Genomic DNA, 27,847 nt, shown 5'->3' on the forward strand with positions numbered 1-27,847 from the left:
TTACACCTTTGATCATTTTAAGCTATTGATAGTAACGTATAGTGCCACTGCGTCATGCTTTCATAATGGGGATAAAATTATAGGGAAATTAATTTCTTTTAGGAACGGATTGATGTCCCATTTCACGAGTATTATTATTCACATGGACTTTGTATGAACCTCGCAATTTTATTCTAATAAGGGGTCTCGACAGGGAGAAGAGGTATTAAGCCTTATGAGTTGCTCAAACTCCTCATTTGCAATCAATGTGATGTAGAATGGGCATATAACCTTATTCGCACAGATGAAACAACATAATATGGTTTGAGACACAATTGATACTGTGTAGCACGAGACATATTGCACTCTAATTTTATAAGCCTCACTTTTATTCTAAAAGAACATTTCGCTAGGGAGAGAAGGCATCGAGCTTATAAGCCGCTTAATCTCTTTATCTGCAATCAATATAGAAAGTTTAACACCATGATTAGTTAATCTAATTTTTAAATAATGCTCCAAAACATAAAATAAATGAATTCAATATATTAGAGACTACATAATTTATTTTAAAAATTACAAGTATAGTTCATGATACGCAAGAAGTCATTGGTATTTATTTATCAAAGTTCACACATATTCTATATTACGATCGCACCACAAAAATCATAAAAATATGTTGTACGCAAACCTATAATTACGAGTAAATTTAGATAAAACTAGAGGAGACACATGAGATATTAGTAATCGTAAGCGATAATAGCGGTCCCCCATACAAAAGTTTGTTTATACAACCTTTTGAGCCAGACGAACGCGTACTATATAAGCAACAATAACAAGAACTAAAATTGAAACATAACATATACCAAATTTATTCTTGTAAACCGTGATCATACGTGGTTCACGAGGTAATTTGTTACGATCACGATTTGCTGTCTGTATTTTCATTTTCACTGTAAAAAATATATTTTTAATTTTGTATAGGTTTTCATATGAAATTAGAATATATTTGGATTAGTTAATGAGATTGTGTTTTATATTGAACTGTGTTGTTAAATCAATATATTTTCAATAAGAATACGTATAAACAAACATATTTTTAATTCAACTATTTCAAAAACTAAAAGTTAAAAATAAAAATACAGACAAATAGGGCTGCATGTCTCAAAATTCTATTAGTTTCTTCAACGTTGTATATATGGTGTCTTGCAAGAGATACATTTGTAATGATATTATTACTCATATATAGACCTGACAAATATATTGTCTTTTTTCATGCATATATAGAATGGAAAAACGCATTCAGACCATGGCTGAACACTGGTTTATAAGACCACTTATTATATGTTTCCTCATGATGACGATGAGTTCTCAAGTCCGTGGCTCGGACTGGACCAACATCATAACTCCTAAAACTGCAATTTCCAACGGAGCAGGTGGCAGTTTATTTGTGTAAATTAATATTTCAATATTATAAATTTTATCACACACATTAATTTTTATTTTTATTTCGTTGCAGTTTGTCTGGATGGAAGCCCAGCAACTTACTACTTTAGAAACGGATCTGGAGATGGAATTGATAATTGGTTGATTTATTTGGAGGTCAGCCTACAAAATTAGAAGATCATCATAATAAGTTCCTAATATTCCTCATTTATAGTTTTGTTACAAAGTGATCTTTTTATCTTTTAATTTTTTTTTATTTTGCAACTTGCAAAAATCCATTTTCCTGTAATATGTATTGATTTGATGTGTGTACTTTAGGGCGGTGGCTGGTGTACCTCGAACAAGGGCTGTCTTGAGAGAACAAAAATCTACACTGGAACCTCCACACTTAAGCCAAAGCGTATGTATTTCACTGACATATTGAGTGAAGACCAAACCATTAATCCAGGTAAATAGACGTCGAGTATAATTCAATAATGTGAACAAGAAATGCACTAATTCATTCATTTGCCTTTAATTTTCAGATTTCTATAATTGGAATAGAGTTTTTGTTGCGTATTGTGACAGCTCGTCGTATTTGGGGGATGTTGAAGCCGTAAGTCTTCTAAGACGTTAGTTTACTTTCTTTTCACATTGGTGTATGTCACTTCCATTAAAAGTTATAATTCTGGCATCAAAGCAATACACGTTACTAATATTTTCCAGTTATTACTCGTGGTGGGGATTAAATCCATGAAGTTAATTTGGTATCGATTGTTGGATGAAATAGTTACTAATAGGCTAAAAGTTACAGTTGACGGCAATAAATGTGACTTAAATCTTTATCATATGTATAGGTCAATAGAGATCATTTTATTGAATAGTAATATAACCAAATTTTACTCTTGATTTCTCTTAGAATACCTACCCTAATCGTAGGGGTGCAAGGATTTTTGATTCGGTGATGGAGGATCTGTTAGATAAAGGAATGAAGAATGCCAAGAACGTACGATTTCCTAAATAATTTCCTTATGCCTTCTATACATTTTCCGTGTCAATTTCTCAAATATTGATGAAATTAATCAAACTTCACAGGCCATACTGTCGGGTGGCTCAGCTGGTGGATTAGGAACTATCTTGCACTGTGATGGCTTCCGATCACTTATACCTAAAGCTAGTAGAGTAAAGTGCCTTTCTGATGCTGGTTTCTTCATCCATGCGTAAGAAATCGAATAGACTTTTTTTTTTTTTTCAAAAAATATGTAAGACGTGCACGTCTATGCACAAAGCATTTGTGATCTTACGTTTGTTCCAGAAAAAATCTCCATGGAGCCCAGGAGAGAGAACGCTTCTTCGCTAATATGATTGCATACCATGTATACGTCTAAATTTTAAACATTCATAACTATTTTTATATTTATGTTTCTTCATGACTTAAGTGTCTCTTACACAACTGAGGTACTTGATGTAGGGAGCAACCAAGCATCTGCCTGCATCATGCACAACAAAAATGAATGCGAATTTGGTGAGAAAAGCTAATCAATTCAATTGATCTTACATACATTCAGCATAAAAATCAAAATATTGACAATATGTTTTGTATACAAAAAAATTCAGTGTATTTTCCCCGAAAACATAGTGAAAGATATTCAAACGCCGCTCTTTTTCCTTGAATCAGCTTTTGATGGCCATCAGGTGCGTTTATATACTCTAACAAAAATCCAAAATTTCAAACAAAAAAAGTAATAAATCTTTATTTACTTAATTCAAATTTTACTCTTATATGTCTTGTTTCCTAGTTTGCAAATTCGGTTTAAATGTATTTTTTGTCCTGTAAATTAGGTCATTTGGCATTTTCATCATTTAGCTTTTCAGGGTAGCACTTTAGTCTTCCATCTTTTGATTTTGTCAATTTTGGTCATTTTTTTCGCTGGAGTTCGCCCTTCTCGTTGGAAAAGTGCATGTGCATCTTATGTGATCTTTTAAAATTAAGGTTATTATTCATATTGTTTCATTTTTACCTGTATTTTTGTTCTTTAATTTTCTATGACAATATTTTGGTATAACGTCTTTTTAATATTTCTAATTTTAGTCCTTTTCTGGTCGAAGTTGACCCTTCTCACTAGTGAAGGTGAACTCTAGCCAAAAGAAAGACTGAAATTGCAAAAATTAAAAAAAATGTAGGACCAAAATGCTACCATTGAAAATTAAAGAAAGAAAGTGCCAAATAACCTAAGTTACTGGACAAAAAATACATTTAGTTCCTACAAATTATATGGTATGGAATATATAAATCTTATTAAGGACTCAATAGGCAAGAATCTATTAATGTTTATTTACAAATGTTGATGTATCTGAACTATACCCATAATCGATATTGATTTGTCTCAGCTAAGAGAGCATTACTTTTCAAACGATCCTACCTGGACCAATTGCATCAGTAATTTAAAAGTCTGCACCCCAACTCAATTACAAACGATGAAGGGTACATACATAATTTTTAATTGCTATTTTGTATCTTCAATCTTAAAATTGAAAATAATTCTCATTATATATTAACTTTTTATGTCGAATTTTCAGATTTCCGCACAGCCTTAATAAAGACATTGCGAGAAGTTGCCAATTCTCCATCTACAGGAATTTTGGTTCACTCTTGCTATCGTCATGGACACTTCATGGACCAAGGCTGGTGCACTACCTCACCTGCATTGCGAAAAGTAAGATTTCTTATTTATATTTATTACACGACAAATACAATATATTTGTCATATGATTGGTTCAAAATTGGTTAAGTTGGGTCTGGGATACAATTTCCCCATAGTATCCTCTTTTTTTGGCTGGAGGGGGGGGGGGGGTTATGTTTTTTTTGCTAATTCACATAACAAACCTAATTTTTTTTCAAGTAAAAGTTTTCTTTCAAGGGGAATGTAATGTGCATGAAATGAATAAGGATAAATATGTCATAAAGTTCTTCGAAATATATATTGTCAAACTACATAACTTATCTTAATAGGTTTAGTTACGTGAATTTTTTCACTATTCAAAAAGTTCTATTTTTTTTTTGTAATAATTAATTTAGGATGTTTGCAGTTTATACAAAATATTTCACAATCTTATCATCATGATTAAAATATACTTAATTTTTGTAAAATTTTATTAAGTTAATTGCTCGACTAATATGATTTTGCTCCTAAATTTTCATTTGGGAAAATTGCCCAAATAACTAAATATAGAACTTAATTTAAAATATTTAGGACAATAATATCATAAATTGAAATAAACATGAAGTTCAAACCATATGTTATTTTTGCCCAAGTAATAGTTCTATAATGCATTTAATGAATGTTTTTGCATTTATATAAGTGTATGGATGTACCAATAAAATAACTATGACAATAGTAATGAATATATATGAATTGCTTAAATGAATAATCTTTATTTATTTATTACATCAACTTTTAATTTCTTGAAAGCTTTTAAATATGTTGTGTTTTTTGGCATTATCTAGACCTTTATTTATTTATTCTAATATTATTTCAATTTACAGAAAATTAATCAGGCCATTGCTGATTGGTACTTCGATCGAAGATCTTTCCAAGAAATAGATACCCATACTGAATCGCCACGAAATTGCACTAAACTTACGTAAAACATTAGACATGTCCAAAATGTACTCTTCTTGTATTAACAAATGAAAAATCACCAAATAGAATAATTGGTGATTTATACAAGTTTATCATGTAAGCTTGTCCATTTGTAATATATTCTCTATCAAAGGCCATGCTTTATGTTACATACATAACTAGCAACATCTTCAATTTATTTTCTTGTTTCTACTTTTTGTTTAAACTTTTTAGGAGAAATATTAACCATTTAATTAAAAACGTAGTAAAAGTAAATAAAAAATACACGCTCAATATGATACACGACCAACTATATATAGCTCGGTAAAAGAAAATATATACCTTTTTATCCAGTTGGTTTTATTTCGTGAATTCTACTCGCATTAAATAACCATGTAAGGTCATATTTAAATTTTGAAAAATCTTATTCTCTTCAAATTATAAATTATTTAAAAACATGGATTTAACTACTTAGAACACATGTGGTATACTGACAACTTGAACTTTATGAAACTTTGTACTTATAACAAACTTAGTTTATAATTTTGTCCAGTTTGTTGTAACTATTACCGTGCTCCATACATAGATAAAAACAAAAAATATATATAAGGGATAACTACATTGCCTCTGCTAAGATTTGGTGTAATTACATGTAAATCTCTTGTGGTTTAGAAAATTACATTTCCATCTAACAAGTAGATCTATATATATGTTAGTCAAAATTCACTGAATTTGTTGATATTATAAAAGAAAAAAATGATTGGAAATTCATTTGTTCTTATTAGCTTTTATAGGTAAAAGAATTCCTCTTTTAACCAAACTGTCCTTATACATCTTTATGCGCTAATGCATGCAAGGAGATACATTTTCACACCAAAGGTGGCTTGATCAGAAAATATTTATTTGATCTACAATAAGTCAGTAGTAAATCAATCGGAATAAATATGTATTTTCATTCAACTTTTTTGCTAATATCAACAAATTCCGTAAATTTGACCAACAAGGACATCTATTTGTTGGACGAAAACAAACTTTGAAGGTACTAGATGTAATTTCCGAAATTATAGAAAGTCTACATTACATCACATCTTAGGTGGGGGTGGTGTAATTATTCCTAAAAGTTATTTAAGCAAAGGTAATGTAAGCAAAAGTTATAGCAAGGGCATGCATGGTTTTGATTTGTTCGCTGTGATTACATTAATAAAAAGGTGAATGGAATATAAAGAAAATTATACTGGATCTTAGAACAATATCAAAAGAAGATGTAAATACGTATCTCATATGAAGCGCTAAACGATTCTCAACTAAATTAATTGTAATTTTTGTCCTGTATAAATGGAGTTTTGATAGCTTTGATCCCATAAAAAATTAACTTTGCAATTTAGTCCACCAGTTTATCAGTTTTCATGCCTATGGAACTTTTTCGTTTTGAATTTCAAAACGCATTGAATTTTCCGAAGTGTACATAACATGAGGATATAAAATTTGGGATCTTGAAAATTCTTATAATAAAAGTCCCGAATTATCAAATTAACTTTTTATGAGATTAAATCACGACATCTCCTACATACAGGACGAAAATTGCAATTAATCCTATGTTCGAGTATGTGAGAATTCAAAATGAGAGGGTTAGCACCTAGTCATTTGAAAAATCTAGTAAAATGCAGTTTGCATCTGGAAATTACTCCATTTTGGCACTTTTCACCCCCCAAAAATAAAACTTCATACTTTACACCATCAAACTAACAACAAATTGGCAATTTCCACCTCAGATCATTTTAAACTTTTCTTCTTGGTGTAATGGCTAAGATTGAGTACCATAAAGTAAAATAAATTAACTTAAAATATTAAGAACTACATAATTTATTTAAACTTATAAGATATAAATCCTAATATAATGTTGGAACTATGTTAATATTAATTTATACATATCTAATTAAATGGTCTATAGTCATTCATAAAATAAATTACAATGTATATTCTTCAAACTTTGAAACATCGAGCGCATGACACATCTTCATCCAGAAAAAAAGAAAAAAAACATGTGGTATGCAGGCATAACGGCCAAATGAAGGACTTTTCATACAATACAATCAGAGGCGACACATGGTGGAATGATACTGATGATAAGCGAAAATATTGGTCCATCATAGGAAAATCCATCTGAGGAACGGTCAACAAAATTTGAGTCGGGGAAACCTGTATTATATAAGCAACAAAAACAAAAACAAAACTTAGAGCCTAAAATATAATAAATTTATCTTAAACAGTGATCATACGTGGTTCAAAGGTAATTCATCATGATCAAAAAAGTCCATATCATTCATTTCTTGAAATTCTAATGCATTGTGTTTGATTTGATGGTAGGGATTCAAAGATCCCTAATACCAAATCTTTTGCATTTATTTAGACAATTCTGTGTTACAAAGGATTTCAAATACTGCAACTCTAATTTTGAACTATATTTTATGAAATATTGATAGATTTCAAATTTCTTTGATATGACATTTTTGTTATGGCGGCTAACTATTCGCCCTTCTGGATAATGAGCATATGATCTTTTATGAGGATAATACTGGTGAATTTCACATTTTTTTTTCCTGGGTTAGAATGGAAAACCACATTCAGACCACGACTGATCACTGGATAAGGCCTCTAATATGTTTACTCATTGTGATGAGTACTCAAGTCCATGGCTCTCACATGGTTGATATCACATTGCTTAAAAGTGCAGTTTCGAAAGGAGCAGGTGCATACTTATTTTTGAAACCAGTAATTTTGTGCTATTTAGTTTAAGTCGATAATTATAATTGTAGTGCGTTTTAATTATATAGTCGTTATGTTAAATTCGTTGCAGTTTGCTTGGATGGAAGCCCGCCAGCTTACTTCTTGCAAAAGGGGTCTGGAGAAGGAGCTGATAATTGGTTGGTTTATCTTGAGGTCAGCTCTTCAATATATACTTTTTTATTTTTCTCATTTTTTTTCTAGTAATATATTTATATATATATTGAAAATAATTTATTGATTTTTATTTTCTTATTTTTCTTGGAACAGTACAAAAAATTGATTTTTTGCTATACTATAAATAGCACGACTTAAAAATTATGGTAAATTAATACTATTAACCATAATTAAATAAATTAATGCGAAAACTTAATTTTTACCAGATTAAATAAATATTTGACATGATTTTTAGCTGGCCAAAATATTTGTAATGGTTTTAGCTACGGCTAATGTTTTGCCTCATTGCAGAAACGACTAATAGTTGTTGTGGAGTCATAATTAATTTATACTCGCCATGGATTTTTCTTTTTTATTTTGACCATAATAATTAACTGTAGTAAAAATCATGTTTCTTCTAGTGTAATATCTATTTTCTTGCAATATGCATTGATTTTAGAGGTGTGAACTTTAGGGTGGCGGGTGGTGTGCCTCACACGATGGTTGTGACCAGCGAAAAAGAACGGGAATTGGGAGCTCCAATCTTAGGAAAGGAGCTCTTTATTTCGGGCAAATATTGAGTTCAGAAAAAACCATTAATCCAGGTAAGTAGGCGAAAATATATAAATACACTAATATCTAATAACAAATCCACTAAATAAATAATTTGCCATTGGATTTCAGATTTCTATAATTGGAACATGGTTTCCGTCGTGTATTGTGATGGCTCATCGTATACGGGAAACGTCAAAGGAGTAAGTCATAAAAGATGTTATGTAGTTTTTTTTTATACTAGAGATTGCCGAATCAAGCACATTTTACTATGCCCAAAAATTAAAGCGATGACAATGTTGCACTTCAAATATTTAAAGCCCAAACATTAAATTTCGACTGTAACCTTGTCGTGATAGCAATACATGCCAACAGTATCCTTTTCAAGAATTGCTAGATAGGAATTGAACCTATATATGACCTTCTTGTTATTGCTAATTTTTGGACCGAGTGTCTGTTGATAATCAAAAGTATTTGATTTACTACAAGAAAACAAGATCTCACATATGGAGAAAAATCCGTCTCTAGAGACTACACATTCACCTAAAGAAAATTAGTGGAAATTTTTTGTGAATAAATGTGTAACTAAAAGTCCAATGGTTAATTTCGTAACTGTTGTCCATCTCTGATTTAAGGTGGAAATTTCTGTTTCTGGATCCATTCTTCATTTCATAAAAAATTTAGTTGCATCTCTGAATCCGTTTGATAATTTGTCTCTGAATTTGTGAATCACACATAGATAATTCACCTCTAATTCTATGGCTATTTCAGTGTCTGAATCCATCTTTAATTTGGTAGTTAAAGACAATAATGTTTTGTCTATATAGTAGTGATTTGTCCCTACATTTAACGGTAGCAAAGATTTTACTTAATAATAAATAATACATAATCTAATTTTTGCTCATGATTTCTCCTAGAACACCGACATTAAACGTAGGGGTGCAAGGATTTTTGACGCTATCATGGAAGATCTGTTAGCTAAAGGAATGAAGAACGCAAAAAATGTACGATAAATTTCATGATCATGAATTTGTCGACACATTCATTCCATTTATTCTCCATCTCAATTACTGAAAAACTAACGAAATAATTAACTTAATAGGCCATACTTTCCGGTGGCTCAGCTGGCGGACTAGGAACCATCTTGCACTGTGATGGCTTCCGAGCACTCCTACCTAGTGCTAGTAGAGTAAAGTGCATTTCCGATTCTGGGTTCTTTATCCATGCGTAAGACGTCAAATGAAAAATTACATTTTTAGAAAAATAAAAATGCATATATGTAAGCAAAATGCAATATGATTTTGTGTTCGTACATTTGTTACAGAAAAGATCTACCCGGAGCTAAGAAGAGAGAACAATTATTTAGTTTTATAACCGCATATCACGTATACCTCTAAACTTTAAATATTCGTAAGTTCTTGATATTTATATTCTTTCACAATTTAAATTTTTCTTACACAACTGATGTATTTAATGAAGGGAATAACCAAGTCTTTGCCCGCATCCTGCACGTCGAAAATGAGCCCGGGTTTGGTGAGATAAGCTAATTACTTCATCTTACATTCAACATATATACAAAAATATTGAAAATTATGTCAGAATATTAACAAATTTGTTCTGTGCACATATAAAAATCTAGTGTCTTTTCCCTGAAAACATAGTCAAAGACATTCAAACTCCATTCTTCTTCCTCGAATCAGCTTTTGATGACCATCAGGTACGCTTATATACACTCAAATAAAAATGTCAAATTCATAACAAAAAGTAGTATATTTTTATTTACGTCTAGCAAAATTACTTCGAGATTGTTGTTTTCCACTTTGCAATTTATTTAATTTTATTACTCGATAAGCAATGATTTCGTAACATTTATTTTCAAATGTTACGCGAAGTTGATACTTAATTTTAAACTCATAACTAGATTCAATTTTTGTTTTTGCAGTTAAAAAAGCATTTCTTTTCAAATGATCCCACCTGGAGAAGTTGCACTAGGAATTTAAAAGTTTGCACACCAACTCAATTACAAACGATGAAAGGTACATAATTTTAATTTCCATCTTCGTATCCTCAATCTTAAAATTAAAAAAACTTTTAATTTATTATTAACTTTTTATGCTTAATTTTCAGATTTCCGTGCGGCCATGATAAAAACGTTGCGAAAAGTTGCTAATTCTAAAACTACTGGAATTTTCGTTCACTCTTGCTATCGTCATGGTCACTTCTACGACAAAGAATTCTGGAAGCACTCGCCTGTATTGGGAGATAAAGTAAGATAACATAACTATTTACTATGCTATCTTTCATTTATTACATTAGTTTCTGATACTTTCTTGAGATTCTTAAATAATGTTTTGCATTATATTGACTTTTATTTAATTATTTGATATTATTTTAATTTTTTACAGACAATCGTTAAGGCCATCGGTGATTGGTACTTTGAGCGGAGCTCTGTCCAAGAAATAGATATCCAAAATGAGCTGCCACAAAACTGCACTAAGCATGCGTAAAATATTGGGCAAGCACAAAATTTCATTCTTCTTGTATTAGTAAATGAAAAATCACCAAAATGGAATAATTGGTGAATTTTTCACCAGTAGGAATTTATTACATACAAGTTTATCATGTAAGCTTGTCCATTGTAACGATGACCATATATATGTGAACTGTCAAAGGCCATGCATTATGCCACATACGTAACGAGCAACATCTACGACTTTTTTTTTTAATCTTTTCTTAGTTTTATTAACTTCTGGTTGACTAGTGATAATTTAATTAAAATATATAATTACTACGTAATACGTGTTCAATATGATACACGATCAGAGATCGATAAATAAAGGGCAATAACTTTAAAAAATCTCATTCTTGGCATATATATTATTCAAAGTCATATATTTTAATTACTCCAAAAACACGTGTCTTGACAATGGAAGATCGCAAAAATTAACAATTAATAATTTTGAATATTTTTAAATCACATACTTAACAAATTTAGTTTATGATATTGTTAGTGTTAGGGCAAATTCTATAATTTGGGGCCAAAGCTTTTGCTGTCACTTTAAATTTGGAAAACAAGGATTAAAATGTCATTTTGCCACCAAAATGAGAAGAACCATTAAAGTAAACACAAAATAAAATTAGTAAACTCTTTTTAATACATATAAGTAAACACCTTACAATCAATATCGATTTTTTTTCTGATTCATTTAGTAAAGACAGTCCCATCACTCATTTAATTCCATCCTCAGAGTAAACTGGGCCTTAGTGTCTAGGCGTATGAGAAACCTCTGTTTGAGTAATGGTAACATTTAATTATAATTAACTACCATCGTCGAAAAAAATAGCGAGTATAAATTAATTAATCATGTTTGTGTAACGACTGCTATCTGTTATTTTTGTAAATAAGACCAAAATATTAATTATTATAAATATTAATTAACAAGAATCGAAACTTAAATTTTTGCATTGGTTTTATGTGATCATAGTAGGTTATATTGATTTTATCATGACTTATAAGCCGTGGTCATTTATAATATAAACAAAATCAATTTTAATTTTTGTGGTAAAGAGTATTATTAGGACTAAAATAATATAACAAAGTAAACTATCTAAAATTAATCGTAATTTTTTTTTACTATACATTTAATTCAAATTATCTTATCACTCAATTAATCTTATACGCAAAGTAAATGGAACGTAAGATGATTGTTAAGCGTATAATTAAAATATTCAACCATATTAACTTAGCTGATTTTTTCGGCCCAACTCGGTATGAATAAGATAGGCTCGGGATTTGGGCCCCCAATTTAGATAAGTAACGGATTGTAACCCAACAACATAATAACACGTGGATAAAAGACTTGGACCTAACAAGAAATGGACAAAGGCCCATGGAAGCCCATTAGCAAAAATAAGGTTTGGATGATCGCCACGTGGCAAGATCCAAGCAATCCAAGTGTGTCCGTAAGATCAGACCAAATTTTATAAATACTCCAAACTACTATTCATTTAAGATAAGCAATCTTAAAAATGTTCGACTTCTTATTATCTTATTAAACCTTCATATTAGACCTATTAGCTGACTTGGGTCGGAGTGTCCCCAACTGACTTTAACGTACTAGAGAAAAATCGATCATGATCTCAATTCCATAATTAAGATGAACTCGTATGTCCGAAATTGTGTACTGAAATTGACCCAAATGTCTTCACTTGCTAATTTAATTTCTTTCAATGTCATCCTAAGTGTTGACCAAAATAGCTGACGGGGTCTATTTGGTTTTAGATGTATGTATTTTAATATACAGACAATTTATATCAATCACAATCAAACAAAAAGCAAATATTTGACTGCTTTATTGATAAATAATCATTAATTTTGTTATATTTAGTAAATAACAAATATATCTGTCAATAGCCTAATTTTTTATCATGCATAAATATTATTTATGACATATACGTTCGTACTTTTAGTTGGTACGAGAGAAGATTACCTTATAATCGCGCCAAACATAGTATAGATATGGGGTTTAAAAACTGCACTTAGTACACGGTATAATAATCACAACCATAAAATCATAGCCCATAATAAGCAAATTGAGATAAAAAAATATTAGAGCGGACAAATGTGGGAATAGAAGCAATCGAGCGATAATATTGGTCCATCGCAGAAAAATGCACCTGAAAAACGATTAACAAAGTTTGAGAATCTACTATATAAGCAACAAAAATGAGAACAAAAATCAGACCATAAATATAACAAATTTATTCTTTCAGACAGTGATCATACGTGGTCCAAAAGGTAATTTATTATGATCTAGAAAGTTCTAGCATTCTTATTCGAAAATTCAATTAGTTTTCTCTTTTATTTCTTTTATTATATATTTTATATAATTGACGAGTATCAAATCGATATTTTTTTTATCTAATAAAACTATCTTTTGGTAGTTTTTTCATACTTTTTTTTATCGTAATTCTCTGATAAATTATTTTTTCTGTCTTCAATTATAATTTTTCTTTCTTTTTTTTTTTTTTCGCATCCCACTTCGCATATTTTCACCTTTTCTATTGACCTATCTATTTTTATCCTTAAAATAACACTGAAAAATTATTCTACACACACATTTAAGTATGCCACACGCACACACTATTATTTATATACAATTGTACTTTAAATTTCCACATGATTTAGCAAACTCCAATGCTTCTGTCTACCATATATTCTTTTTGTCCATATTACCAGAAAAATTATATTTTTAGTCCCGTACTTAAAATAAGTATAATTTTCGCCCCATTACTTATAGTCATTTCGTCAGACTCCATTAATATTTTCACGAAAAATGTTGTGTAACAAGCATGAGGTTGTTTTTAGTCCTTTCATCATATTTGGTGAGTATATTGATGGAAAAGGCCACGTGGGAAGCACGTTAACGGTCATATGCTTATGAGATTATTAATTAATAAGAATCTTATAATTAATGGGACAGAAGTATGGTGTCTCTAATATTAAACAAAAAATGCTATTTCCCAGCCATGTTGCGTATAGTCTTTGTTCTTTTTCGATTTTTGCATAGACCTGATGAATATTTTCTATTTTTATTTTTGTACATAGAATGGAAAACCACATTCAGACCATGGCTGATCACTGGATAATTAGGCCTCTAATTTGTATCCTAATTGTGATGGCTACTCAAGTCCATGGCTCGGACTGGACTACCATCACATTCCTTCCAAGTGCAATTTCAAAGGGAGCAGGTGCCATTTAATTTCTGAAAATTTAACTTGCAATTTATTTGAGTCATGTATAAATTAAATATAATTTTTTTATTAAATTAATTAGAAAAGAATTAAAATTTTCAATATTTTAAAGTTACGAGACTAAATTGTGAAAATAAATTCGTACAGGACTCCCTTATATCACAGGACTAAAATTTGTATTTTTTGTTGTTATCTTATTCCAGTTTGCTTGGATGGAAGTCCACCAGCTTACTACTTCAGAAAGGGATTTGGAGACGGAATTGATAATTGGGTGATCTTTCTAGAGGTTAGTTTTCATATATATATATATCTATACCAGCAATAAAGATACACACGATACACGTGTAGAAAATAAGTATTACTTCTGTAAATTAAATGCACATTATCATTAAAGAAAAAAAAAACTTAAAATACAAATTCGAGTATGTGACTAGCAAAATTGTACTTGGAGATTTTCAGCAATATTTCTTTCCTTTTCTCTAAAGTAATTTGAACTCTGAAAGGAGTCTAACTTTTCCTACGCAGAAAACTTCACAAAAGTGGAATCGTGAGAAATTATATATTAGATAAATAAAATCAAATTAAATATTAAAAAATAAAATAACATACCAAAAATAGGTGAGATTCGACATAAGTTTCTCAATTTTCCTTATTTTTTTAATAATAAAATGATATTTTTAAATTTTTAGAAAATAATTATGTTGTTCATCTTTATCATTCCTTTTTCTATTTTACTATATTTTCTTGTAATAATATGCATTAATTTGAGGATGTGGACTTTAGGGTGGTGGTTGGTGTGCTTCAAATAAGGGTTGTCTGGACAGAACAAATATGAGTACTGGGAGCACCAAACTTAAAGAAAAGCGTCACTATTTCAAGGACATTTTGAGTTCAAATCACACCATTAATCCAAGTAGGGTTTTTCTGATGTTTTTCGTGTGAGTTTGTGTCCACATCAGTCATTAGTTGTTAAATCATATGTACTATGATCATATGTTAATTCAATGATTTACAATTTATGTGGGTACAAATTTACGATATTATTGAATAATCAAATTGGCTAATTGTTCAGTTGCTTTTGATTTCCAGATTTCTATAATTGGAATAGGGTTTATGTCGGATACTGTGATGGCTCATCGTATACCGGAGACGTCGAAGAAGTAAGTCTTGTAAGATGTTATGGATAGATTAATGATTGTTACTGCAAAACTCTGCCACGAGAAAAATAATACAGTCTGCTAATGCCCCGTGACTTCACTCTCAAATAATAATTGGTAGACATAACGTCTGCCGACAAGTCAAATGTTACAGCTGGTAGCAACAGTGCAGTTCAAATCTTTATCATCCACAGACAGACCAATAGAGATTTTATTGAATAGTAATATTTACCTAATTTTACTTTTGATTTCTCCCAGAACACCTACCCTACTCGTAGGGGTGCGAAGATTTTCGATGTTGTGATGGAAGATATGTTAGCTCAAGGAATGAAGAACGCCAAAAATGTAGAATGCAATTTAACGACTATTTAATTTGCGTATGCATTCAATTTATTATTCATCAATTTCTCAAATACTAACAAAATTAATAAACTTCACAGGCCATACTATCGGGCGGCTCAGCCGGTGCATGGGGAGCCATCTTGCACTGCGACGGCTTCCGTAAACTCATACCTAAAGCTAGTAGAGTAAAGTGCATTTCTGATTCTGGTTTCTTCATCCATGCGTAAGACATCGAATAAAACTTAATTTTTCTTTATTTTTTTAAAATATATATACATATATATATCCATATATACACAATTCAATCTAATATTTATGTGCCTACATTTGTCATAGGAAAAATCTTTATGGAGCTAAGAAGAGAGAAGAATACTTTGCTGATTTGATTGCATATCATGTATGTAAATATCTAAACTTCACATATTTGTAAGTTTATTTACATATATGTTCTTTCATGACTTAATTTTCTCTTACACAACTGAGGCATTTGCTGCAGAGATCAAACAAGTTTTTGCCGGCATCATGCACATCGAAAATGAACGCGAGTTTGGTAAGAGAAGCTCTTTATATATATATATATATAATATATCTTATATTTATTATAAAATTATCGCAAAATATGTTGGAATACTAATTAACCATATGCATATTTTGTGTACAAAATACATTTCAGTGTCTTTTTCCTGAAAACATAATCAAAGATATCAAGACGCCAATCTTTTTCCTCGAATCAGCTTTCGATTATTATCAGGTACGTACGCTTAAACTCTAATAAAAATATAGAAATAAGACAGAATAAATGTTTATTTACTTATAGCAAAATTACTTCTATGTTGTTTTCAAGTTTGCAAATGATTTATTACTTTGCAGTTGGTAGATTTATTATAAGTACGTACTTTTTAATGTTTTACTTTCTTATCAATTTGTTTCAGTTAAAAGAACACTACTTTTCGGATGATCCCACTTGGAAAATTTGCGTTGATAATCTAAAAGTTTGCACGCCGACGCAATTACAGATCATGAAGGGTATTGAATTTTAATTGCTATATTTTTATTTCCATTCTTAAAAATGCTATTATTAACTCTTTATGCTTTGAAAAATTCAGATTACCGTGCGACTTTCATAAAGGAATTGCAAGGAGTTAAATCTTCATCGACAGGAATTTTCGTTCACTCTTGCTACCGTCATGGTCACTTGCACGAAAGAGAAGGGTGGGATAAATCGCCAAAATTGGGGAATAAAGTAAGATATCCTATTTAATAACAACAACAATAATAATAATAATAACAGTAAGGAGCGCACATGGATGTCTTAAATTAATTATTTTTATTCATTTATTACATTAAAATTATGCTTTCTTTAAATTTTTAAGTTATCTTTATTTTATTATTCTAATATCATTTCAATTTACAGACAGTTGCAGAAGCCATTAGTGATTGGTACTTCGACCGGAGTTCTTTCCAAGAAATAGATACCCAGAACGAGCTGCCACGAAATTGCGCTTTTCTTTCATAAAACATTGGACATGCAAATGCAAAATGTATTCTTCCTGTATTAACAAATGAAAAATCACTGAATAGAATAATTGGTGAATTTTTCACCTCAATGAATTTTGTTACATACAAGTTTATTATATAAGCTTGTCCATTGTAACGATAACCATATATACAAAAGGCCATGCTTTATTCTATACTGGCGAACAAAACACGCTCAATGCGTTAATTTAAATTTTTATTATATTTATTTGATTAAATTAAATAGAACAAAAAATGAAGTGAATAACTGATCAAATTGATAAAATAGATTAAATTTTGAATTTAAATAAATTAAAAATAATTGACATAATTAATTAATTAAAGAAAAAATAAGTATAAGTAAGGATATTTTAATTAATAAACATTTATCTACCAAATATTGAAAATACAAAATTAATTGGGATGGTTATATTTTCCACCCTTTCATGACTTATGATCTGTCTATACAAATTACTCATATTTTTTGTATGATTGCAGAAACCACCATTAACGTCTAAAAAGAATTGATAATTTGTGTAATAATGTTGGAGTTTTTGATGAGTATATATGTAATTTTTCTAAAAATATGGGTAGTTTATATAAATGATGTTGATATATTTTTATAGGTATATATATAAATATTCAAAAAAATATGGATGATTTGTGTAAGCAGGCCGTAGTTCTAAATTAATTTCAATAACGAGTGAAAATGAAAAAAAGAAAGAAGATCGATCATTAAAAAAAATTAAATTAAAAAGAAAATATAATAGTGAAATAGGTTTGAATAGGTCTAAACCCGTTCTATACGTCCAACGCGTGACAATCCATTAAATAATATCTAATTTATTATTTTTTCTTATTAAATTACATAAATATATAATCCGAATAATAGGCTTTTGACCTATATAAATGCTATATTCATAGTAATACCTTTTTGGTGTTTCTTATTTTCTCTGTCTATTTTTTTAATATTTAATTTAATTAATTTATTTGTTCGTCTAACTTCATACTCTCTCATTATTTTTTAATAGTTATTTCTTTTTAATTTTTATGCTTTTTTTTTTTGTTCACCATATTCGTATTTAACATGAACTTATTATTTTGTATCTATACTATATATTAAATAATGAATATTTATTTTAGATATTATTATAGAATTTACACACATATGAGGTGCGGTTCAAATTGCTAGTAAATTTATAAGGGACGATTGATTTTTTGGTGTCTCGCCTATTTTGGTACGCTATTTTATTTTTTGGACAGTTATATTTACACTCCTTGATGTATGATCTATTTCACAAATCATTCTTACTTTTTTATTATTTAGAAACTACACTTGACAATCAAAAAATATAGATAATTTATGTAATTACGTTGATGTTTGTGGGAGGGTGACAGTGTAGTTTTTTAAAGAATATGGATGATTTATGTAAAAGAAGTGATGTTTCTGGTGGATATATACATATTTCAAAAGAAATTGGTGGATTTGTGTAAAATAGACCATAGGTTAGAGGATGTAAATGTAATATTCTTTATTTTTAAATATTTATTAGGGCTAACTACACTTATATCCCTCTGAAAATGCTAAATTACATGTTTCTCTAAAGAAGTTTTGAGATTCACCTACACCCCTCTAAAAATATTTTATTTTCACCCGACTCCTTTCATTAGGGTTTGGACAAAAAATGATGATGCAAGCAAAAAATATATATATATATATATAAATTTTTAATTTTGCCCCTCATTTAATATTCTCATGTATATTTTTGTACTTATAAATGAATAAATATAAAGTATATATATAAATGAGGTTAATATCATTACATTTTTTCCTTCACAAAAATAAAATTATTACATGAAAATGATAAATTTGGGGTAAAATTAGGAATTTATGCAATTTTGTAATTAATATAAATATTTTTCGTCAAAACCCTAACAAAAAGGATTCAGGTGTAAAAGTATAATTTATATTTTTAGAGAAAATATAAGTGTAATTAATCTTATTTATTATTATTTTTATATTTATCATATAACTTTCCACTCTCCCACATTTTTTCAACCTGAAAAAAGTTGGTGCCCTTCCCAAGTTCAAAATACTGAGAGAAAAAGAAAGAAAATATTATTAAAATCTCCATAAAATATAATTGTATTAAGCACAATATTTAATTTTTTCTAGGAAATATATGTATGTAATTTATAAAAACAATATTTATTTTTGTACATGCATGTGAAATGGTATAATTAAGGTTTCTTTGCTTTTGGGCAAGGAATTAAAATTAGTATTTCTTTGTTTGTTATAAATTATTATATTATAAAATACTGAGAAAAAGACGAGAGAATTGTTGGATTAAGAGCAGTGCAGAGTCACTGTAAAAAATTTCACGTAGAATCGTTTCTCTTCTTTTCTCTTTCTGTACGCGAAGAGCTCTGCTGAAATCTCGATCTCAGAAATTCTTGGGTCAGAACAAAGAATCTTTGTTTTTTTCTAGGTGTCTTTGTGGGCAAGGTGCATAATTCTCAGATACAGTGATTTTGTATACAGTTTGTGGCGTTAATTGGAAATTTACTTGAGTAATCTGATGATGGGTTTTTCGCAGCAGTGATTAAAAGCTGATGATCGTTGCTGGAGTTCATGGGGAAGTAATTTATGAATTTTGGAGAATTGGGTTTCTTGGATGCTGATTACTCCACTGCTTTTGTTGATATAAATGCTTTTGGTGGGGGATCTACGATTCTTGTGTAGTTTGGTGGTGGTGGTGGTGGGGTGGTTCTTGGCCCGCTGGAAATGGCGGCGTTGGGTTGCACGAAATGCGGAGATCAGGAGGCGCATGGCCTTGGCGAGGGAGGAGTCAGATAGGATAGAGCTTGAGGCAGCCGCGGGGTACAGCAGCTATGGTCCTGTTCTGGCGGCTGAGCCGTTGGCGGATGAACTTGTAGTCGGGTTGGGACGGTCTCCCGGACGATCGCCGCCCCAGCACCAGTGTGAGGTGTGTTTTAGTCCAACCACAACGCGTTGCAAGCAGTGTAAAGCTGTTCGTTACTGGTATGAAGAGTGATCATCCTTTTCTTAGAAATTTTTTTGATCTTTCGCTTTAATGGTTGCATATGTTTGTTTTCCTTGATTGTCATTTTGGATTGGGTACATGTGAGTTTGATTGTGGAGACATGTTTGTTAAATTTTGGCAATCTCAGTGATAGTAAATTTGGGAAATTGTCACCAAGTACGGCGCTCACCAAGGCGTCCGAGGTTAGGGTAATGGCATATAAACTAAGTTAGGTCGGCTTGTGTTTTGCAGCAATGAGTTGAATGAGGGTCTATCATAGAATTTGACCATATATAAAAGAGAGAAAGAAGAAATGTTATCAACTAGTTAATTATTTAGAGAGAAAGAAGACTGTTATCGACAAGTTAATATTTTCGACCATCAGCTTATTCCTTTCCTTTCTTTCTGTTTGCTTATATAAAGCACTAGCTCTATCTTATCAATCCATGTAATATAAGAGCAAAAGTGGCAAGGAGGCATTAAGGATTCTTTGGCGCTAGTTCAAAGTTCAAACTTATACTTGCTTCATTAAGGCGTAATCTACATAATCGTGTTTAAGATGGAAACCTTTTCTAGGGTTCCATTTTGACTCGACACAAAGTTTTAAACAAGAGATAAGAAAGAAAGTTTAGCTGTATCTTTACGCTGTTTTAGTTGCGAGCTAGTGGTGCCAAACCATAGATTTAATGAGAAGGCAGTCTTAGAAAAAGAAATTCAAGGAAATTTGTGCTTCCTTTGTGATGATGTCCTATAAATGAAATAGGAGAATTACTGACAGAGATGTTTGGTTAATGAGATGTTTAGGAGAAATAAGATGACACAATTTTAGTCATGACTATGAAATGAATTGCTGATTGCAGGAGAATGTGAGCTATCAATACAATCTATAGTTTGATAACGTTATATGTTTGCATATGGAAATGAATTGCTGATTGCAGGAGAATGTGAGTTATCAATAGGATCTATAGTTTGATAACATTATATTACATTGGCCTTTTCTTTTTGCCCCCTTACTCTATGAGGATGAGCGAAGGCCTTTAGCAGTGAATATTGGATGATGATTCAGTGGGCTGCTTTTGTAATTTGTTGGCTTGGAGCTGGCTGCAAACATGAAAATTGTAGGGGTTGAAACAGTAGTTGGCTTTCTATTTGAGAAAGTGGGTGCATGATATTCAGATGTTGCTTCTTATTCACATCTCAAAATGTTGCAGCTCCAGAAAATGTCAAACAATACATTGGCTACAAGGTCACAAGGAAGAATGCCACTCATTTACCACTTATCAGAACATTGACAAAGGAGTCCATTCTTATTCTAAGGAGTTTAAGCAAGATGGGATTCAGAGCAGTCAAAATTATATTGAGATTGAAGGAACACGTACTACTGAATCAGTTGAATCATCTTCTGGAGAACAAACATTTTCAAGTCCCATTCTTAATTTACCTAGTAAGAATAATGAGTCTGAAAAGGAAACTACTCAAGTTTGGAAAAGAACTGATATCAATGGGAAGGCTTTGGTTAACTCACTTCCTGATGAATGTTATTCATCCACCAGTTCAACTGACATGTCTGTTGCTTCAGATAGCAACTTAAACGATAGTAATAGATCGGAGGGGCAGAGTACATTTACTAATGTGGAATCAATGAGTCCATTCTTATCACAACAACCTAGGATGACAAATCCTAAATATGGTATGGATGCTTCTAGTTTCTCAAATCAGCTCAATTCTGGTGATATTCAAACAGATGAGAAGTCTGAATTGTCAACTTCATCAGGGCGCACTGCTGCTGGTTCTCAACATTCACTTCCTGAAATGTCTACATCCTCCTCTGATTTTTGGGGTGGAACACTTGAACCCATTAGATCCAAGACCGATGGACTTGACAAATTTGGTGAAGTTAACATGTCAAATTCTGGCTCCTCATCTACTCCATCTTCAGGTGAAATTAATGTCCATGTCAAAGTGTTGGGTGCTGATATGAACAGAGTCAGGGAAGATGATACTTGCCCAGTTACATCAGTGCCCGAGGCATCAACATTATCAGAAGTGTGTGAAGAGGGTTTGAAGTTCAGTGGACCTCTATCTTTGAGTGGCAATTCTGAATGTAGCGCTAAGGAAGAAGCTCAACTTTCCTCCTCTGATGCCTGCCAGGCACACATATCTGAGGAGCATGTACCAAGCAAACATGCTATCAACATTAGTAGCTTGCAATCTTCGGCTTGTAAACAGTTGGACCATGAAACTGATTTGACAAATGGTGTTTTAGATGCCAAGAAATGTCAACAAAATGATTCTGTGAGACTCAGATCTTCTGATGCTCATTTGTCTTCTAGCACCTGCATCAGGAAGCCTGCTGTTCTGAATGTGAAGTCCATCGAAAGTGAATGTGCTCACAGGGATGGTGCTTGTTCCTTGGACAGCAGTGGCCATCTGCCGTGTGCTAAAAGTGGAACTGATCCATCAGCGAGGAGAGTCATGGACCAGTTCAGAGCTTCTAACTTTACTAGGCATGGTACTTTAGGTGCTGAAAATGGGATTACAAGATATGAGGTGTGCCTGAACCTTATTTTGTAATTTTACCCACTTCCCCATATACTATGAGAAGTCAGAACTGCTAACTTGGTCATGTTTTACAGGGTTTATTTCCATATGAACTTTTTGTGAAGCTTTACACTTGGAAAGAGAGAGAATTATGCCCATCTGGACTCATAAATTGTGGTAATAGGTAAAACTCTGCCAAGCTTTTCTGGTTGGCAAATTGAATGTGAACCTACTTTTGATCTATTTAATTAATTTCTTTTGAAGTTCTGGGCTTTGCATGGTATAATCTATGGCCTAAGGGCTGACTTTGTAGTCATGCTTCTACATTTTTACAACTTTTTATCCTTCGTTTCAAGGGCTGCATTCTTTTATCAATTTCCTATGTTAAAATTTGCTACCCAAAAATATTAACAGATTGAGTTTGTGTAGCATTAAATGATGAGCCACTTTGTCTAAACCTATATATATGAACTAGAGTGGGCCACTTTCTGTGGTATATGAGCTTGGGGAACATCATGCTAAGATTGTTGGAAGCCAATATGCTATTTTGTAAAATATGAACTTGAACCTAGGAATGCTGTTGCTTGTGGGCCACGTCATTAATTACTGTATCGCTTTGAATTTGAAATTATGTAAGTGAAGTTATTTTATCCAACTTACACTGATTTCATGGGCCAAGAGCCATGAATGATGGACCGAAAGCACAAGTTTCTATTGGTATCACTTACTATTTGTAATTTTGCAACATATATTCTACTTTTATAGTAGGTCGATAAAACGTCATAACTTTGACCTCTTACTTGGTGTTCACATAAAGTTGTCTCTATTTCCATTCTAGGGGTCTTGGAATATGTTACATATTTAATGGTCTCTTAACTGCATTTGTTGCCAGTACTGTTAGAATTTTAATTTGTTAATACCATGGGATTTTTTCTTTTGTCCAAATCTCCTGCAGCTGTTACGCAAATGCTATTCTTCAGTGTTTGACATTTACTCCACCCCTCACAGCATACTTTCTCCAAGGATTTCATGAAAAAGCATGTAAGCGATCTATTTTTCCTTTGCTCTAATAATAATGTGAAATTCATGCCTGTGTTATCTTTTCAAATTACAACTGTTATTCTTTGGAGTTCTCTGCATGTTATTAATTCCCTTTTTCTCTCTATCTCTTTCTTAAACATCAGGTCAAAAGAAAGAATGGTGCTTCACCTGTGAGTTTGAAATGCTAGTTAAGAAGGCCAAGGAAGGCAAGTTTCCTGTGTCACCATCACGGATAATGTCTCACATGCAGCATATAGGAAGTCATATGGGTAGTGGTAAGCAAGAAGATGCTCATGAATTTCTTAGGTGAGTTGGCATCAACCTTCTTGAATCTGCTTAAATGAATGCATGTTTCGAGTCTCCATGGGTCGTCGTGTTAAAGATCATGTGAATATATACTAAATGTACAGATGTGCAATCGACGCCATGCAATTTGTTTGCTTGAAGGAAGCTGGAGTTCATGTGGCCGGCGGCTCTTTGGATGAAGAAACAACTCTCTTGGGGCTTACATTTGGGGGCTACCTCCAGTCAAAGGTTATTCGGAGGAAATCTATTTGATATTCTGGAGATGGAGAGCTTTACTTTATTAAATAGTTTTTCTTAGTGATATAATTCTAATGCAGATAGAGTGCATGGGGTGTGGGGGCACATTCAAGCAGCATGAAAGAATAATGGATCTCACTGTTGAGATAGGAGGAGAGATAGAAACTCTGGAAGATTCCTTAAGTTTATTCACTCGCTCTGAGATGTTAGATGGTGAAAATAAGTACCACTGCAGAAGGTTTGTTCTTCAGTTACATATACTTCTATGTTCTAAATCTGTGAGTGTGTCTGCTTTCTGTTGATTTTACTCCATGGGTTGTAAGCATCTTTATCCTTTCTAGTTTCACTAATATGTTCACATCAAATTCATGCTTTGAAGAAGTGCCTAGCTACTTCAAATTATTGTTCCTACTGTGGGTTTGTGTTCAAGATTTTTTCGGCTTGCTGAATCTTCCAAAAGAGTGATCTATAGTAGTATAATCATGATATCTATCAAAGTAATTCATGTTATGAGTATGGGTATACCCTTACATCTTACGGCATGTTCATAATTTTCCTTTCTGTTGCTGTTACAAGGACAAACTTAGTTTAAACCCCAAGAATTTTAAACACTATTCTTTCTCCGACTTAGCTGATAGACATGTGATACTGAGCTGCATTGTATTATCTTGTAGATGTAACTCATATGAGCAGGCTGAAAAGAAGCTAAGAGTATCAGAGGCTCCTAATGTCCTCACAATCGCTCTTAAGAGATTTCAGGTAATGACTTTTGGTAAATGTGTATTTCATTTTGTCATTTTTGTGTCAATGTTAGTTTCTTACATTACCACCTTCCCAGTTGGGCACATTTGGGAAGCTGAACAAGGCAGTCAAATTTCCAGAGGTTCTGAATTTGGCTCCGTACATGAGTGGAACAAGTGACAAATGCCCGATTTATCAGCTTTACGGAATAGTGGTTCACTTGGATGTTATGAATTCAGCAGTTTCTGGTCATTACGTGTGTTACATAAAGAATAATGAGGGAAGGTGGTTCAAAGCTGATGACAGTATGGTATGTTCTTACCACTTGCTTCCTACATCTTTCATTACTGCTCATATTTGCTCTCCAGACATCCTAAAATAAGATTCCATTTCCTAAAATGAATATTTTTTCATACCTGCCTTTCATTTTAAGCAATGATGTGAAATGTCCGACTTTTAACTGTTACTTTTGGGGACTGAATCTTGAATCCTCTGATCCACGTCAAAGTGGACCAGAGATATTGGGAACCAGCTGTTACCAGCGTATATTATTTGGTTACTTCATATGATTTTCCTCTGAAGGCTGAGTTCAGCCAGTTTGTTATACTGGACGTATATTTGCTTTACCAAGAATGTCACAGTCTTGATGGCCTGTCTCTTATGCGATTTCTGTTGTGCTGGAGGAACTCTTAGAGTTTCAGCATCCAACGTAGAACGATGCTGTCTCTCAAACCCTGAACCCTTACACACACACACACACACCACTGTAAAGAGAAGAAAAGACAAAGTAAAATTCAGATAGAAAGAGAACTAAAATTTTTGGTTCAGTGATTTTGTAGACCTGCGACCCTCTTGACATCTGTGCTTCGCAGCACTGCTGGTTAATTGTTTCATGCATTTCTATTTCATGCTACATTTGGCAAATGATGTACAGAACCAACCACTTCCTGTTATGCGTAGTAAATCGTATCACTAGAATTCTTATCTATACGATGAAGAGAGTGGCCAGAGATGGACTGGTGACTAAGCATAGTGATTGCCAGATATAATCCTTCACTGAAAACTGTAGAGCGGAAAATTGCCATGTGGGAGCGACAGAACCTGTATTGATATGGTCCCAAAGGCACAAAACTCTGTACGTCAGTTTGTGGTGTAGGATGTTTCTCTTCATTTTGAATCAGATGGATTGAAAATAATTCGGTTTCCAGCATGTCAAACTAGTAAAAGTTGTCCTATTGGGAAATAGCGGGGTTGATCTTTTCTGCTTTATCTTAATTGTTCTTGGACAATGAGCTTCAAGACACTTAATCATTGGGTCTCATAGTCTTTTATCTGTCCTTTATCATTGTGTAGGTGCGAGCAGTGGACCTTGAAAATGTTTTGTCGCAAGAGGCATATATGCTTTTCTATGCAAGGTACGTTGTTTCACAAATATACTCTTCCGCATTGTCTTTCATTTCACCATTTTTATCCTAAAATTCATCAAATCCCTAATCAGGTGCTCCCCACGTGCGCCAAGACTGATAAGAAGTTCGATCATTCCTCGTGATACCAGAAAAGCCAAAACCCCATCTCTTAAATTTAAATCTCATGCAGCGGAATGGGATGTTTCAGTGCGTACGAAACCGTGCAACCATCGCTCTCACCAGAGTCATCATCCCACTAGATCAAAATCAGAAGATGATATTTCGAGCTCTTCAAGTGAGTCTACTTCCTCTTTCTTCTCTGAGGTTGCATCTCACAGCACAGAGAGCAGTCGTTCGGAATCTTCAAGCACAAACGACTCGTTCGATCAAATACTAGGTGAAACAGGGAATTTTTGGAATAACACACCATCACCGTCATCCTCACCATTCACCCTGCATTCGAGGCACTCACCGCTTGGCGATTTGGACCGATACTCTTCAGATGCGGAGACAGGTAGCTCTTGTTCTATCATCATATAAAAGGGATAGATTCTTTTTTGTGCAGCAACAGCTTAAATAAGGAGTGCAGAGAGTTAGCTGATATAGCAGTAGTTGTAGACGATATGGCTCCAATAGATTAGGAAACAATATAGCTCTCGCAACGAAGCTGAAAAGTGTATATTTAAGAACATGTGTTAGTTGTTTACTGAGTGGGGAATAATGAGTTTGAGGGGTTGGTGGCATGGAGGAAATTCCCTGATTTGTATGTATTGCATTGCTCCTCAGGCTGAAAATGAGCCCTCATTTTGTGACTCTCATCCCCTTTATACACACATACATACAGCTTATATATACATATATATATAATATTGTTCATATCATTTTTGTCTCAATGGATTTATTGCAAAGTGTTGGTCTATTCTTAGTTTGTTATGTTTATCAGGTGCATAAGGTACAGTCTCTGATGGGAACATCTCACCCTACATCAGATTTGACCAATCAAGCTAATTTCACAGCGAGAGATCTTTAGTGCAATTTAAGAAAAATAATAAATTATATGACAAGTGCAGTAATATGATTGATTTGATACTGTGAATTTCGGATTTTCTCACTTGAATATTATATGAATGGGTTTTGAAGTCGAACAACAGGTTGTTAGATTATAATTGATTATCGCAATCAGAAAGTCATCTTGGAAATGGACTCTAGTGAAAATGATTCTTGATTTTTATCGAAAACTCAACCCA

At 32.2% G+C, this 27,847-nt stretch overlaps 4 protein-coding genes across 6 annotated transcripts; all 4 read left to right on the forward strand.

Annotated features, from left to right (window-relative positions):
• The first annotated feature begins 841 nt into the window (after nt 1–841).
• Nucleotides 842–5,196, forward strand: LOC105158983 (pectin acetylesterase 11). Its single transcript, XM_011075915.3, has 13 exons — nt 842–884; nt 1,264–1,412; nt 1,496–1,578; nt 1,741–1,870; nt 1,947–2,017; nt 2,321–2,407; nt 2,497–2,621; nt 2,717–2,777; nt 2,873–2,926; nt 3,019–3,096; nt 3,793–3,886; nt 3,982–4,118; nt 4,949–5,196. The coding sequence occupies exons 2-13, from the start codon at nt 1,265–1,267 to the stop codon at nt 5,048–5,050; spliced, it is 1,170 nt and encodes a 389-aa protein (XP_011074217.1). The 5' UTR covers nt 842–884; nt 1,264; the 3' UTR covers nt 5,051–5,196.
• Nucleotides 5,197–7,246: 2,050 nt separating this feature from the next.
• LOC105158984 (pectin acetylesterase 8) lies at nt 7,247–11,222 on the forward strand. The gene is made up of 13 exons (XM_011075916.3): nt 7,247–7,314; nt 7,634–7,773; nt 7,882–7,964; nt 8,440–8,569; nt 8,649–8,719; nt 9,434–9,520; nt 9,619–9,743; nt 9,841–9,901; nt 9,996–10,049; nt 10,156–10,233; nt 10,459–10,552; nt 10,644–10,783; nt 10,922–11,222. Exons 2-13 carry the CDS (start codon nt 7,635–7,637, stop codon nt 11,021–11,023), a joined length of 1,164 nt encoding a protein of 387 aa, XP_011074218.1. The 5' UTR covers nt 7,247–7,314; nt 7,634; the 3' UTR covers nt 11,024–11,222.
• Nucleotides 11,223–13,278: 2,056 nt separating this feature from the next.
• LOC105158985 (pectin acetylesterase 11) lies at nt 13,279–17,458 on the forward strand. The gene is made up of 13 exons (XM_011075917.3): nt 13,279–13,314; nt 14,125–14,267; nt 14,474–14,556; nt 15,054–15,183; nt 15,360–15,430; nt 15,686–15,772; nt 15,868–15,992; nt 16,106–16,166; nt 16,266–16,319; nt 16,443–16,520; nt 16,702–16,795; nt 16,876–17,012; nt 17,184–17,458. The coding sequence occupies exons 2-13, from the start codon at nt 14,126–14,128 to the stop codon at nt 17,283–17,285; spliced, it is 1,164 nt and encodes a 387-aa protein (XP_011074219.1). The 5' UTR covers nt 13,279–13,314; nt 14,125; the 3' UTR covers nt 17,286–17,458.
• A 2,147-nt stretch (nt 17,459–19,605) lies between these two features.
• On the forward strand, nt 19,606–27,481 carry UBP16 (ubiquitin-specific protease 16). 3 transcript variants are annotated; one of them, XM_020692572.2, is made up of 12 exons: nt 19,606–20,327; nt 21,540–22,018; nt 22,103–22,878; nt 22,965–23,053; nt 23,825–23,910; nt 24,054–24,216; nt 24,321–24,444; nt 24,534–24,691; nt 25,128–25,212; nt 25,292–25,504; nt 26,548–26,609; nt 26,693–27,481. In XM_020692572.2, the coding sequence occupies exons 1-12, from the start codon at nt 19,993–19,995 to the stop codon at nt 27,138–27,140; spliced, it is 3,018 nt and encodes a 1,005-aa protein (XP_020548231.1). In that variant the 5' UTR covers nt 19,606–19,992; the 3' UTR covers nt 27,141–27,481. The 3 variants fall into 3 exon arrangements, with proteins under 3 accessions (XP_020548231.1, XP_020548230.1, XP_011074221.1); XM_020692571.2 differs by having other exon boundaries at nt 19,607–19,790; nt 19,882–20,327; nt 21,540–22,878; XM_011075919.3 differs by having other exon boundaries at nt 19,607–19,790; nt 19,885–20,327; nt 21,540–22,878.
• Nucleotides 27,482–27,847: the final 366 nt, after the last annotated feature.

The sequence above is a fragment of the Sesamum indicum genome, linkage group LG3 (genome assembly GCF_026168435.1).
Source record: "Sesamum indicum cultivar Baizhima isolate 11 linkage group LG3, ASM2616843v1, whole genome shotgun sequence".
Taxonomy (NCBI): Eukaryota; Viridiplantae; Streptophyta; class Magnoliopsida; order Lamiales; family Pedaliaceae; genus Sesamum; species Sesamum indicum.